Source organism: Heterocephalus glaber, unplaced genomic scaffold, assembly GCF_053883595.1.
Source record: "Heterocephalus glaber isolate CG9 unplaced genomic scaffold, H.glaber_assembly_v1.0 deba00000331, whole genome shotgun sequence".
NCBI lineage: Eukaryota > Metazoa > Chordata > Mammalia > Rodentia > Bathyergidae > Heterocephalus > Heterocephalus glaber.
Genome location: NW_028258142.1, coordinates 18,347,480 through 18,361,216, shown reverse-complemented (window position 1 = coordinate 18,361,216; position 13,737 = coordinate 18,347,480). Strand labels below are relative to the sequence as shown.

At 40.8% G+C, this 13,737-nt stretch overlaps 1 protein-coding gene and 1 pseudogene across 3 annotated transcripts in view; one reads left to right on the top strand and one right to left on the bottom strand.

Moving 5' to 3' along the window:
- Vps4b (vacuolar protein sorting 4 homolog B) overlaps positions 1-3,532 on the bottom strand; it is a 31,423-nt gene extending 27,891 nt beyond the window's left edge. The window contains exon 1 of one of the 3 annotated variants that reach the window (XR_015443209.1): positions 3,257-3,530. Coding sequence is in view for 1 of the 3 variants with exons in the window: in XM_004858448.3 (XP_004858505.1) it covers positions 3,257-3,283 (27 nt within the window). In the remaining 2 variants the exon portion in view is untranslated. Of the gene's footprint in view, positions 1-3,256 lie in introns of all 3 variants that reach the window. The other 2 variants (XM_004858448.3, XM_013077260.3) reach the window with 2 other exon arrangements.
- Positions 3,533-10,904: 7,372 nt separating this feature from the next.
- LOC101702696 (spermatogenesis-associated serine-rich protein 2 pseudogene) lies at positions 10,905-12,673 on the top strand (annotated as a pseudogene).
- The last annotated feature ends 1,064 nt before the right edge of the window (positions 12,674-13,737 follow it).

The following is a 13,737-nucleotide window of genomic DNA, read 5'->3' as shown; positions in this document are numbered from 1 at the left end:
CCCAGTGCTCACTGGGCATTTTAGTTTAATTGTCTCCACAAGCATTTCAAATTTGACAAGTTCAGAAACTGAATTTATTTTGCTCCTTCCCCCAAATTCCCCCTTTTTGCATTGTGGGAACTAATTCCCACTCACTCAACTATCCAATCCTGAAATCTGGGAGAAAATCCAGGTGCCTCTTCTCCCTCACTTTTTAATTGTAGATAGTTAAAAGCATAGTATTCTCTTTCCATTTTTCTCTGATCAGGTCTTTCTTTTTTATCCAAATAAGTACCACCCTAATTTGGCCAGTCACCATTTTTCATCACACAGGCTTTTAACTAATCTGTCTATACCTGGACTTGCTACCAGTCAAGCCTTTCCCTTGATTCCAAAACAAAAGTATGAGCATTCTATGGTTTGGAAAACTTCTGTGACTCCCCATCTACAGAAGGATGATGACTGATAATTTGTGACTAGTGCACAAAGCTCCTCATGACATGGCCTAAACTCCTCATGCTTGTTCTCCCACCTGCACTCTGTGTTCCTATTTTACCAACCTACTGGCACAACCCAGACCACTTATGGGGCATGCCTGTGTACATGTACAGTGTACTTGCTCCCTGGAAGACCCTACGCCACTGTCTCCCAGTAAAACTCCAGCTTCTCAGGGACTCACTGAAGTTCTTGGTCCTCTTGCTACAAAGTCCTCCTCAATACCCTAGGGGATAGCCTAGACCTACACTACCTATAGATTTCCACTTCCTCCTGTACATAATTTCAAGGATCACACTGTATTCTGCCAGTCACTTTATATGTCTGTTGTAACACAGAACATAAGCCATCTGAGGTTATGAATGATACACACAGACATATATTACATATATGTCATGGTATGTTATACAAACCATAACATGACTTCTCAGGATTCATCATGATAGTACAAGTACCTGACATAAGGGATAATTAAATATTTAGGACTAAGTAAATTTTGAGTTCTACTTCATACTGTAATACTTTAAGTTTCTCCCAACACTCTGCAAAGGTTTATTACTTCTGCACTGAGGTATAAATTGTTTTTCTCTGCCGATGGAGCATTCAAGTTTTCTGTTCAAGGAGGAAGAATTTATAGCGAAAAAAACAGACTTGTAAGCAGATAGATCTGGATTCAAAGTTACCAGTAGTAATTAACTATGACGTTGGTCACACTATAACCTAACCTAAATAAGCTTAGGTTTCTAATACCTTGAAATTGGAATAATATTTACCTTGAAGAGTAGTTCTGAGGATTAAATGAGATCACATCAAACACTGAGCAATTAGAATTAGTGCTCAATCTGAAAGCACACCACCTCCTCTGGAAGCATTTCTTATTTGTTCTTATTTTTTACACCTACACTAACCTCTAATTCTGTTATGGCATTTATGAAATTACCTCATAATTCGGACTTTTTTTGCTATTTGTATTCTCCCGTAGATTCCAAGCATCTGGCTACAGAGAATTTTGCTTTGTTCAGTGGGAACGTTACTCATATGACCATTCTCCACCCAAATTTCTTAGGTTAGAAGGTTGAAACAGCTTAATGAGAAAGTACACCTGAACTAATAAAATTATACCACTAATAAAATTATAACTCAACATTCCTCCTCCTTATGTCTTTAACATTGTTCAATCTCTAGCTGATGAATCCCTGAAGAACCACTCAACAGTCCAATTCAAATACAATGCATTTTGGTTATAGAACAAAACTGCAAATCTTGTAGATGAAAGGTAGCAGTAAATGAATGAAAATTATGCTGTAGAATGGCCAAATCATACAAAGTCTCTGACAACTGGAAAGCTGAACAAAATCAAAAAAATAATGACAAGATGAGTATTGTCAAAAGAAATCACCTTTCATACTCAAAGAAATACTTTTAGTCAAAACAATACCTTTACCAATTAACAAATAATTTTTCAAGATACGTTTATCCAAAAAACCCTTCCTGAATGGTGCTACAAAAAGTCTTAAGATTAACTGAAGACTGTTGTGTCTTGGTTTAACACAATCATGTTGGAAACGATACATATACATATCAAAAGAAACTTCACCTTTATTCTAAGACATGAGTCATAGCTATAGTTTTATTATTATTATTATTTTTGGTACCGGGGATCGAACTCAGGACCTTGCGTTGAGGCAGGCGGTGGCACCACTGAGCTAAATTCCCGGCCCCAGTTTTATTATTTTGTGAAAGATATAAAACATTTACTGTCATAATCTTTTAGGTCTATTTTCAAGATAAGAGCCCCAAACAAGCCTCTTCTTTCACTCTATGAAAACCTGATCTGTTTAAATGGTTCTAACATGAGGGGTCTTTCTTTTGGACTAATTATCCTGGGTCAAGGAGGTCTTCCACTGTCTTTGGTACCTGTATCAGACACTCAATAAATACGTGTTTCATAAACTACCGGAAGTGGAAAGTAAGAATTCAATGTAGGGATCCATGCTGTTCTTTTGCCCCAAACTGACTTCCTGGGCTGTAAGTTCTGGAGGGCAAGACACATTCTAAACCCTACTGGAGGCCGAGACCCACTGAGGGTAAAAAGACCTGCCACATAAATTTGTATTCTCAATGAATTCTGTTCCACAAAGGACTAATGATAAGTTTATAATTTTAGAATTCCATGATTTATGTATAAAAACACTGTACTCCTTGAGATGAGAAAGGGGAAGTGGAGCTAGAAAGCAGTTTAAAAATATAACTCGATCTTACTACAACTTGGGAGTGCACACAAACACATATGCTCAATGAATTTACGCAGATTGTACATAGGCTGACTCTAATCTCAGATTCCAATGCTCTTATATTTCTGGTCATCTGACAGCTCGAAAAGAAAGCCTTTGCTATATAAACTTGAGACACTAAGAGAGAACTACGACTGCCCTATTTTTAACTGCCCTACTGTTATGCAAAAATTACGGTTTTTCTTTTTTTCTAGATCGACTGGAAAGGTCTACTCAGTTCGGTTTGAGCTTCGCTGTTCTATTGTTTTTTAAAGCCCCAACAACGTCAAGGGCCTCAGCCAGCCGCTCGGGAGCCGCCAGGAGTTGAGCCCAAGAGACTCTCCAATGGGAAGGCGCCCACCCTCCCACCTGCGGCCTCGCCCGGGCCCTGGAGTTCTCAGCCCGAGCCAGGGGCGCGGCCGCTTCCTCCTTCTCCCCGCCCCCACCCCAGTTCTCGCGCCTCCCCTCGGCTCAGGCTTTCCACAGGGGCAGGAGACGTGTAGCGATACCTGGAGATTGGACCCAGTGGATGCCATGGCGGAAATCCGAGGCGGTTCTCTGGGGACGAACGAGGGCCGAGGAGAACCAACAGCAGCGACGTCGAATCGCTTCCAGTGTAGCCGCTGCAAACCTCCGGAGACTGGTGTCTGTCAAACCGCAAGCAACCACCTCCGTAACGGAACTCGCGAAACAAAACTGCACTACAACAGCCGTGGGACCCTCTTCATAAAACTTCCGCAATTCCGAGCCCTTCTGGGCTCTGGCACCGCCTCTGGCAAAAGAACTTCCGACTTCGTCATCAGCACGCGCGCTACAGTCACTCAGTGTGCGTCTTGTCAAAGCTCGGGCCCCCGCAGGACGGAAGTCAGGCTCGGAGCAGGCGCACTGCGCCACTGGCCTCCGGGCAGGGTCGGGAGAGGCGGCGGGGAAGATCAAGGGGACCTGAAGCACGGGACTGTTCTTTTCCCTCTCCATTTCTTACCCTTTGCTGTGAGTTCTTGGATCTAGCACCTGTTGCACCACGGGGGCGTGCTTTGTCGTTCCAAAGCTTTTGAGAAGAAAAAAAAAATCTCTGCAACCCACTGGTTGGGGACTTTGGGCTCATTTCTGTTCATGATCCCCCCCCCCCCGACTCCTCGTCTGTGAAATGGGGGCAGTCATGGTTCCTTCCCGAGGTGGTGACACGGCACAGTGGTGGGTGAGCAGTATGAGCCCAGTCGTGTCCGCGTATATTATTGGCCACACTTTACACTTGGTTCAGCAACTGTGTTGGCTCTAGGAAGCATTGGGAATAGGTAGGAATGTGAGTAAGGTATTTGTGACGGGGAAGCGGGCTCCTGAACTTGTAGAATCGGTTAGATATACCAGTTATGTTTACAAGGAAATTTAATGGCTTGAGAGGCTAAGTGGTGCTCCATGTGAGATTACCTAAATTAGGAAATTTCAGGACCAGCCTGAACATAGCACGCCCCCCCCCCGCAAAAAAAACACCCAAAACAAAAAACAATTGATATAAACCCGTCTTTAACCATTCTGTTACACTATGCCCTTCTGCTCATGGTTAGCCTTCTGAAAGGAAAGTTTGATTTAATCACCCCATCGTTTTACTTCACACTTATTCCCCCAATTTTTCCCGATCATCTGGGATCGCCTACGTACAGTAGTTAAGTACAGTACTCACTTCTTCCTTTCAGTTGGTATGGTCAGCTACCCAGTCAGTTCTTGAAATTTCCCTTGTACAGCTTCCTAATGTTACCTTTATATGTCTCAGTGTCTTTCCTTACTCCTTCGCAAAATTTCCTTGAGTCTCATATTCACTTCTCTGGCGTTACAACGTTTCTGTTTTATCTTCCTGTGCTTGAGCTATCAGTACACTAGTAATGGCTTCAAATCTGTCTCTGGGCCAACCCATCCTTTGCCCACCATTTACTACTGACTCAGAAATCTTCATAGGGTTTTTCTACAAATTCAACACATCCAAAGTGTGATTATCTTCTACCCCAAACTTCTTTCTCTGATTTCCCTTTCTTAGAATGGTATTAACAAATCAGCAGCATCCAGGCTCAGACCCAAACCTCGCTGCCCAATGTCTGAGTCCTTCACACCACTGCTCTCCCACTAAAATGCTGGCATTTGGCTCTTAACGAAGGCCAGTACATCACAGATACTTAGTAATTCTATTTTTTGTATTTTAGAAGTTTAATTTGTTTTATTTTTTACTTTTATTAGTACATTTTTGCAGTACGTAATAATTAACGTTCACTGTAGGGGACTGGTATATGTACATAACACATTTCAATTCCCTTCTTTTTCTTCTACTGCCTTTTATTTTTCTAGCATCAGATTCATTTACTTATCTTATAAGACCTTATAAAGTTAATTATCATATATACAGATTAAAAATGAGAGTAATAGGCCAAAGAACATATAGAACATATATGACAATTTACTAAGTCAAGGTACACCTAGATACATTGTCTGCACTGAATTACAATAACTTTTTTTTCTTTTTTCTTATCTGTCTTTTATTTTGTACTTTATATATATTGAGTTTTTCATATAAGAAAAACCGTGTGGTATTTAAGCTTGTGTGCCTGAGTTACTTCATTTAACATGGTCTCAAAGTGCACTCATTTTCCTACAAATGACTCAAGTTGATCCTGCTTTATGGTAGAGTAGTGCTCCATTGTATATAAACACCACATTTTTCTCTATCCATTCATTTGTTGATGGACATATAAGCCATTTCCAAAATTTAGCTATTATGAATTGCACTACTATAATATAGGTATGCATACATCACTGTTGTACGATGTCTATAACTCTTGGGAAGATACCTAGAAAAGAGTTAGTTGAGTCCAATGGATTTTCTACTTTTAGTTTTTTGAGGGATCCCCATACTGATTTCCATAGTGGTCCTATCAGTTTACAGTCCCACCAACAATAGAGAAGGGTTCCTTTCTTCTCACAGGCTCAACAGCGTTTGTTATTTGTTGATTTCTTGATGGTAGCCATTGTTTTTTGGAGTGAGATGGAATCTCAGTGTTGTTTTCATTTGCATTTCTCAAATAGCCAGCGATGTTGAACATTTTCATGTATTTATTAGCTATTTGTAATTCTTCATCTAAGAAATGTCTGTTCATTTCAGATACTTACTAAGTCTTATGCTATTTAACTGAGCTGCTTAAAACCAGTTACTGGTTTCCTAATGACTATCAAATAAACCTGATTTTGCCTGAAACTACAACCTGACTCTAACTTTCAATTCCTAAACTTTTTTGGGGGGTGGAGGGGCTGTGGGCATGGAACCAAGGGCCTCTCACATGCTAAGCATGAGTTCTACCACTGAGCACACCCCCCAGATCCTTAATTCTTAAACATTTGCTGAAACTAAATATGAGAACTAGGCATCCAGAAATTATGAAGATGTATACAATATGCTTCTTGCAGTATAGGGAGTTTAAGGTTTAGTGGAAGAGACAGAATAGGTAAAAGAATTTATTGAGATTTATTGATTACCATTATGAGCCTACTATTTTAGAGACTGGATATGAACCTGTCAAAAAAATCCCGTATCAGTAATAAGTAATAATGATATACCCCTTGTGGGCAATGAAAGGGGCATTTCACCTCTGTAGGAGTCTCCCAAATCTATAACCTCACTATAAGCATAAGAAAATACCAGGAAAATCCACCTTGAGTTTTGTTACTTCCACGAAAATACCTGAACTGGGCTCTTCAAAAGTGTCAAGGTCATGAAAAAGACAACAACTGAGGAACAGGCATAGATTGGAGAAGACTAAAAGACATTATCGATTAAATGTCGTGTGGGATTCTGGATTAGATCCTAGAGGAGAAAAGAAAAAGGACATTAGTTGAAACACGGATAAAAATGAGAATAAATTCTGTAATTTAACCAATGTATTACACCAATATCAATGTTTTTAGTTTTGATAAATATGCCATGGTTATTTAGGAGTTAGCAGTAAGGGTAGTTGGGTAAAAGGTATATGAGAATTATATATACCTCTGCACTTCTTCCATAAGTACTGTTGTAAAATAAAAGATTTTCTTTTTCAAATCCCTGTTCCCTGATTGGGGCCTTACGTTCTAGTGGAATAGAAATCTTACCTTACAAGTTTGAAATTAAATATAAGCATGTTATGTATGTAACCATTTACAAAGATGTCCTTGTACATTATCTACTCAGTTGTGTGAGATAGATGGTAAGTGTCCCATTTTTACTAATGAGGAAGCAGAGCCTCAGAGAGATCAGGGATTCTCTAATCCACGCATCACTTGAATGGCAGAGCTGAAGTCTGAATCCAGGCCATCTGATTTCAAGTCCAAGCTCAGAGGAAGATTGCGTGAGACAAGGGCTAGAGTAGTGTCAGGATGTACCGTGTGGCCACTGGGGAAAAAACACTTAATTCTGGTCAAGTGGTTAGGAGTGTCTTAGGGAAGGTTTCATTTAAAAGGAATTTCACAATTTTAAGCAGGAGGAATAAAGGCACAGGTGAATAAAGTATGTGTCATAGGAAGTCTGGGATACAGAAAGCAGAGGTACTTTGGGGACAGAATGGCAGATGAACCTAGAAATGCAACCGCCAACCCTGTCAGATGCTCAAAGCTTTGCATGATAAGGAGTTTGGACTCTATTCTGTAGCAGTAGAGTTTGTTAAAAGCTCTCTTCTCTTTCCCAACCTCTCTCCCTGCCTGTTGTTGTTGTTGTTGTTGTTATTATTGTTGTTTTGAGACAGATTCTTGCTACAGTATGTAGTTCAGGCTGGTCTTGAACTCACTATGTAGCCCATGTTGGCTTTGAATTCACAATGATCCTCTTGCTTCAGCCAAGTGCTGCGATTACAGAAATGTACCACCATGCCCAGCACTATGGTCCTTCTTTCTTGGGAGAGTTGTGATTTAATGAAATATTGGATTTAGGAAAATGAATTTGACAGTGGTTTGTAGAATGGGTGAGGAAGATAAAGGAGGCAGGAAGATTGAGTAGGAGGTTCTTGCAAGCAGTTGCATTTTAGGAAGCAAGATATGCAGAACTGAGTGGAGTAGACCTCATTTCTAGAGGACAGCTCCTACTTTCTTGGCTCTTGGGCTTTGGTTAAACATCGTCTCTGTCAATTGCTTTCACCAGTTCAGTCTGTTAAATAAAATCATACCTGTTCTTAAAATACCAGCTCCAGTGTCACTTCCTCAAGAAAGCTCCGAAACTTCTCTGAACTCTGGACTTCGGACCTTGACTTGCCTTTAGATGTGTGCTGAGTGCCTAACACAATGCCTGAGCATTGTAGACTTTAAAACATTGTTAGACTCCTTGACATAGTGTTCTTCCTTCTAGACTGCCAAATCCCCAAGGGCTAAGACTTCATCTTACTCATTTATTTTTTGGTACTGGGGATCAAACTCAGGTCCTTGCGCTTGCGGGGCAGGTGGCAGAACCATTGAGCTAAATCCCTGGCCCTATCTTACTCATTTTTGTAACTCCCTGTGGTCTTACTCCCCACGTGTTTGTACTTAAATAGTCAAATTTTATTGAAGAAAATGAAGCTTCCTTGTTTGTGATCAAGGTCTTTGGAAAAGAGGGCGTTCATAGGTGCAGCTCATAAGTGACATTTGTGGATTCAGCCTTTAATATGCAGCACATCTGGGACTGAATCCACCTCAGTCTAAGAGACAATTTTAAAAAATGCATAATATTAAGGCCTTCACCATGTTCTGCAAGGCACGCATGTCCACCCAGAAGTCAGGTCTCTGCTTGTTGAGTTGCCAGTTCCTCTGTGACCTGCAGCACTATCAGGAAGGCAAAGTGCCGTCAGGACTGACTTCATGAACGAGGTGACTCATTAGGCTGGAAACCTGTTTGGCCATCTCCGGTGCCATACCTTTCTGAATGTGCTCAGGTACTTTGAAGGCCAAGCCATTCCTACTTACTGCTATTCATTTTTTTCATATGAAGCCTCCGCGAACTTGTGCACTGAGAAGGAACCTGGCTTGGTGCATCAATTTCAAGCATCCATGTGGTGGAGGATCAAGCAGCCATTCTTCCTTATTAATTACACAGGCAAGATGATATAAGGCAACTGGTCATTTGAAAGATGCAAATGAAAACACTGCTGAGATTCTACCTCACTCCAGAAAGAATGGCTGCTATCAAGAAATCAACCAATAACAAATGGTGGCAGATTGTGTGAAAAAGGAACACTTCTCCACTGTTGGGAGTATATACTGGCACAACCACTGTGGAAATCGGTATGGAGATAGCTCAAAGAACTAAGATTAGAGATCCCATTTGATCCAGCTATTCCCCTGCTGGGTATCTTCCCAAAAGAAAAGAATCATACCACAGCAATATATGTCCACCCATGTTTATAGTGGCATGGTTTGTAATAGCTAAAACTTAGAAACAGCCTAATTTCCCATCAACTGGAGACTGGATAAAGAAGGTGTGTTTGTGTGTGTGTGTGTGTGTGTGTGTGTGTGTGTTTTAATAAAATGGAGTAATATTCAGCCATAAAGAATGAGAAACTAGAGACATTTATAGCTAAATGGATGCACATTGAGGCCATACTCTTAAGTGAAATAAATAGGACACACGTGTAAATATGAATAGTTTCTCTGGTGTGAGAAACTGAAAGTAAGGATCAAAATGTATAATATATGATGTGAAATAGGAAGAAAAGGTCTAAAGAGGAAGTGGGAGGGGTAAGGGAAAGGAAAGAAGGGAAAGGAAAAAAATATAGGGAAAAGAAAAAATGGAAACAAAGTTTTTGTAAATAGGGAGGGGTAGAGGGGTTGAAGGGAGGGCAGGGGAAGGGGAAAAAAATAAGAACCAAGATATATCATGTACAGGTACAAATTCCCAATGATGAGTGTCATCATATTGTATACCTAAATGTACCAATAAACTTAATGAAAAAAAAAAGATGATATAAGGCAGCAGTCTGCAACCTTTTTTTGCATCAGGCCCAGCTTTGTGGAAGAATTTTCTAAGGACTGGTGGTGGGGCTTGATTCAAGTGCATTACATTTATTGTGCACTTTATTTGTGTTATTATTTTGTAGTATATCATGAAATAATTACACAAGTCACAATAATGTAAAATCAGTGGGGGCCCCAAGCTTGTTTTCCTGAAACTGGATGGGCCCATTTAGGGGTGATGAGAGACAGTGATATTGGAAGTGTGTTACTTATGTCCAGTCTGTTTTGATTGCTGTCACTGTAGAAAACCCTGCTTCACAGGGATAGGATGTTGGAAAGGGAAACATTTTCAGTGCTTTTGTGACAGTCTCAGGATAGTCTGCCTTGACTTTAATCCAGAATATATAAGTTGTCACAAATGTACTTTTGTTTTTTGGTACCAGGGATGGAACTCAGGACCTTGTGTTTGAGAGAGAATTCTCGGTCCCACTGAGCTAAATCCCCAGCCCTCAAATGTACTTTTTTTTTTTGGTACTGGGGATCGAACTCGGGACCTTGAGCTTGCGAGGCAGGCAGCAGAACCACTGAGCTAAATCCCCAGCCCCCCTCAAATGTACTTTAAGACCACTGTCATTTGGAATCTCGAATGATCCTCTTTTAGCATGGACAAAGTAGATTCACCTGGCTTATTCACCAATAGGTCATGGATCATTTCCTTCCCAGTTTGGGGCTTGGGAACTAATGCTCAAACTCTTTTGAAAACTGAGATAGGTAGTCATGCACCAGCAGGGAAAAATCAGTGTCCTTGAAAATCTTTGAAACATGTCAAAAATCCTAGTGTTCATTTGTTACTCCTAAAATTCTAGTTTGGTTTTGAATGCATCTACTTTATCTGCCAACTTGAACATAGTTGTTGCTCTCCCCTGAGGTGACAGATTGAGTTTGTTGAGTAGGTTGAATATGCCACATGAATAAGCACATTTTCTGCCTTATTCTGTGTCACTGAAATGTGGTGCCAATGGTCAATGTTTTTCAAAAAGAAGTGGCTTTTGTAACTCAAAAACTCTAGCCAGAAATCTACCTTTAGTAATCCATCTCACTTCTATGTAGAAGGGAAGACATAGGGCCGGGGATTTAGCTCAGTGGTTCCGTCGCCTGGCTTGCAAATGCAAGGTCCCAAGTTTGATCCCTGGTACCAAAAAAAAAAAAAAAAAAAGAGAAGAGAGCAGACGTGAACAACAGAAAGTGGGCCTCTCTTAGGCTCCTCGATGAAAAATGAAGCCCAGTGGAAAAGTGAAGAAAGTTTCTGCAACACTGTACTTCATAAAAGAAACTGCAATGTCTAGGAAACAAAGCCAGAAGAATTCATCAAGATTCATTTTTGATTTGCAGTCCAATACTGTACTGGCCCAAGGAAGAGTTTTTGAGAACACAAAAGAGAAGATAAATGCAGTGCGTGCAATAGTTCCCAATAAGAGCAACAAGGAAATCATCCTGTTTCTGCAGCACTTTGATAATTGTGTGGTCAAAGCAGTACAAGCATTCATGGAAGGTAGTGCCAGTGACGTACTCAAAGAATGGACAGTAACAGGCAAGAAAAAGAACAAAAAGAAGAAAAGCAAACCAAAACCTGCAGCAGAAACAAGAAACAGTGTCCCAGATTCCAATAAATCCGTTTCCATTCAAGAGGAGCAGTCTGCACCTTCCTCAGAGAAAGGTGCCCTTAATGGTTATCATGTCAATGGTGTCATCAATGATGAGTCTGTGGACTCACTCAGTAAAGGTCTGGAAACACTTTCAATGGAGGCCAGAGAATCAGAAGATCCTGAGTTGGCTGTGCCAAATACACTGGATAGAACAGGATCTGTGTTGGAGAATGGTGTCTCTGACTTTGAGCCCAAGTCTTTGATTACCTACTCTATTCAGAATGTTCAGCACTGCAAGAATGCTGCCAAATCTCTGTCAATATCCACTACAGGACCTCACTTTTCAAGTCTGGGAATGGAGGATGTTCCACTCTCCTCTACCAAAAAAAAAATTAAATAAATAAAAAACTAGGTTCCAGTATTGAAAAATCTGTAAAAGACCTTCAACGCTGCATAGTATCTCTTGCATGATATTGAGTTGTAGTTAAAGCACAGATGGATGCATCCATTAAGAAAATGCAGCAAGCTTTTGCTGAATTGCAGAGTTGTTTAATGGATCAAGAAGTGGCATTGCTGGCTGAAGTGGACAAAGTGACAGCTGAAGCAATGGAAATTTTACTCAGCCGACAAAAGAAAGCAGAGCTTCTAAAGAAGATGACTGTTGTGGCTGTGCAAATGTCAAAGGAGCAATTGGTTGAGCTTGGACCTGATATAAAGCACTTTGTTAGTGAATGTAAATATGATGAGGATCTGGGATAAGTAGCTCGGTTCACCTGTGATGTGGAGACTCTGAAGAAGAGCATTGATTCCTTTGCACAGGTGTCCCACCGAAAAAACAGCTATTCAACCAGATCCCGATGTAGCTTAGTTACATCTGTGTCCTTGAGTGGCCCAAGTGATGCCTCTGCTGCTTCCTCTTCCACCTGTGCCTCTGCTCCCAGCCTTACAGGTACTAACAAGAGAAATTCTGCACCAAGAGAAGCTCCTGCAGCTACAGCAAACTCTGGCAGCCGGCCCTGCCAGCCTCATCAGGAGGTATTGCCAGAGAACAGATGAGAACAAGGCTATAGGCCACAAGGCCAAAAGTCCAATGACTTTACAAACCAAGGATGACATGACAGTGTGGGTCATTACAGAAATAGTTCATGGTATTCATCTGCTTCCAGGTATCAGAGTGTTCCACCCCAGGCACCAGGAAACACTAGTGAATGGGGCCAGGCTCACTCTACAAGGACCAATGGAACTGGAGCCAGCATGGAGCCTAGTCTATCTAAACCCTTATTCAGGAAGGGGCTCCCCCAGAGCAAACCCAGGACCTCTCAGTCCAAAGCTGTGAACTCTTGAGAGAACTTGCAGTTGGCCTCGCTCCTCTGCCTCATATAATTCAACATGATAATCGGACTTTAGGAAATATGTACAGATAGGTTTAATAACAAAAAGAATTTTTTGCATATCACCTTTTGTGCCATTTTAAACATTTTTAGTTTCTTCTGCCCTTATTTCTTCTTTATCATTTTTGGAGGGGGAGGTGTTTTTTCCCTTGACCTTTCCCAATTATACGGACTGTTTCTGATTGGTCCTTCCTACCAGGAATCAGGGGCAACTGTTGCCAGGTTTCCCAAGGGTAAGCAACATTGTACTAGGTCTTCCATCTGCCCAAGGAGGCCTCACCCAACAAGCCCCTGCTGCTGAGGCTGATTCAAGAGAAGTGGGGCAGAAATAGACCTGTCGCTTTTTAGTAAAAGTAGAAGCCATGAATGCTTGCCAGGTTCCCTCTAAATAACAGTTTGACCAGGAGAGACAGTGAGGGAATTGTATATTGTAGTGGATTAGTCAGAAAAGAGAAATGTTAATTGGTGAAAAAGAGAACACTAGGAAACACTGAAGAAGCTGCCTGTGTCCTAGAATGTGTCTGAGACTTGATGCTTAAATCAGAGTTTCAGTTTCCTGCTTGGCATCCTAACTTAACCTGCAGCTTCTTCAAAATGTCCAAAACCTTGTTTCCTGTAACCTTAGGCCACATCTTAGGCTGCAAACTACTCTAAGGAAGTCTATAGGAAAATAGCATTTAATTAAAGTTTTTAAAAAGTTATAAAAACATATTTGTTTATTTCAGTGTTTGGAGATTTTTGTTGCTGTTGTTCACCCCCTTACCTGAATCCTGTTCTCATCCTGAACCAAATTTAGAGCAATATAATTAGCATTAATCTAAGATGTTAACCATCAAAAATTGCTGCAATCAATCTTTATAGATGAATAAATAAAAATAACTATAAATATTCCCACATTTGGAAAAAAAAAAAGAACTATGACTGGAAATCCAATTTGACCCAACTATTCCCCTGCTGGGTATCTTCCCCAAAGAATTAAAGGAATCATACCACAGTGATATATGTGCACCCATGTTC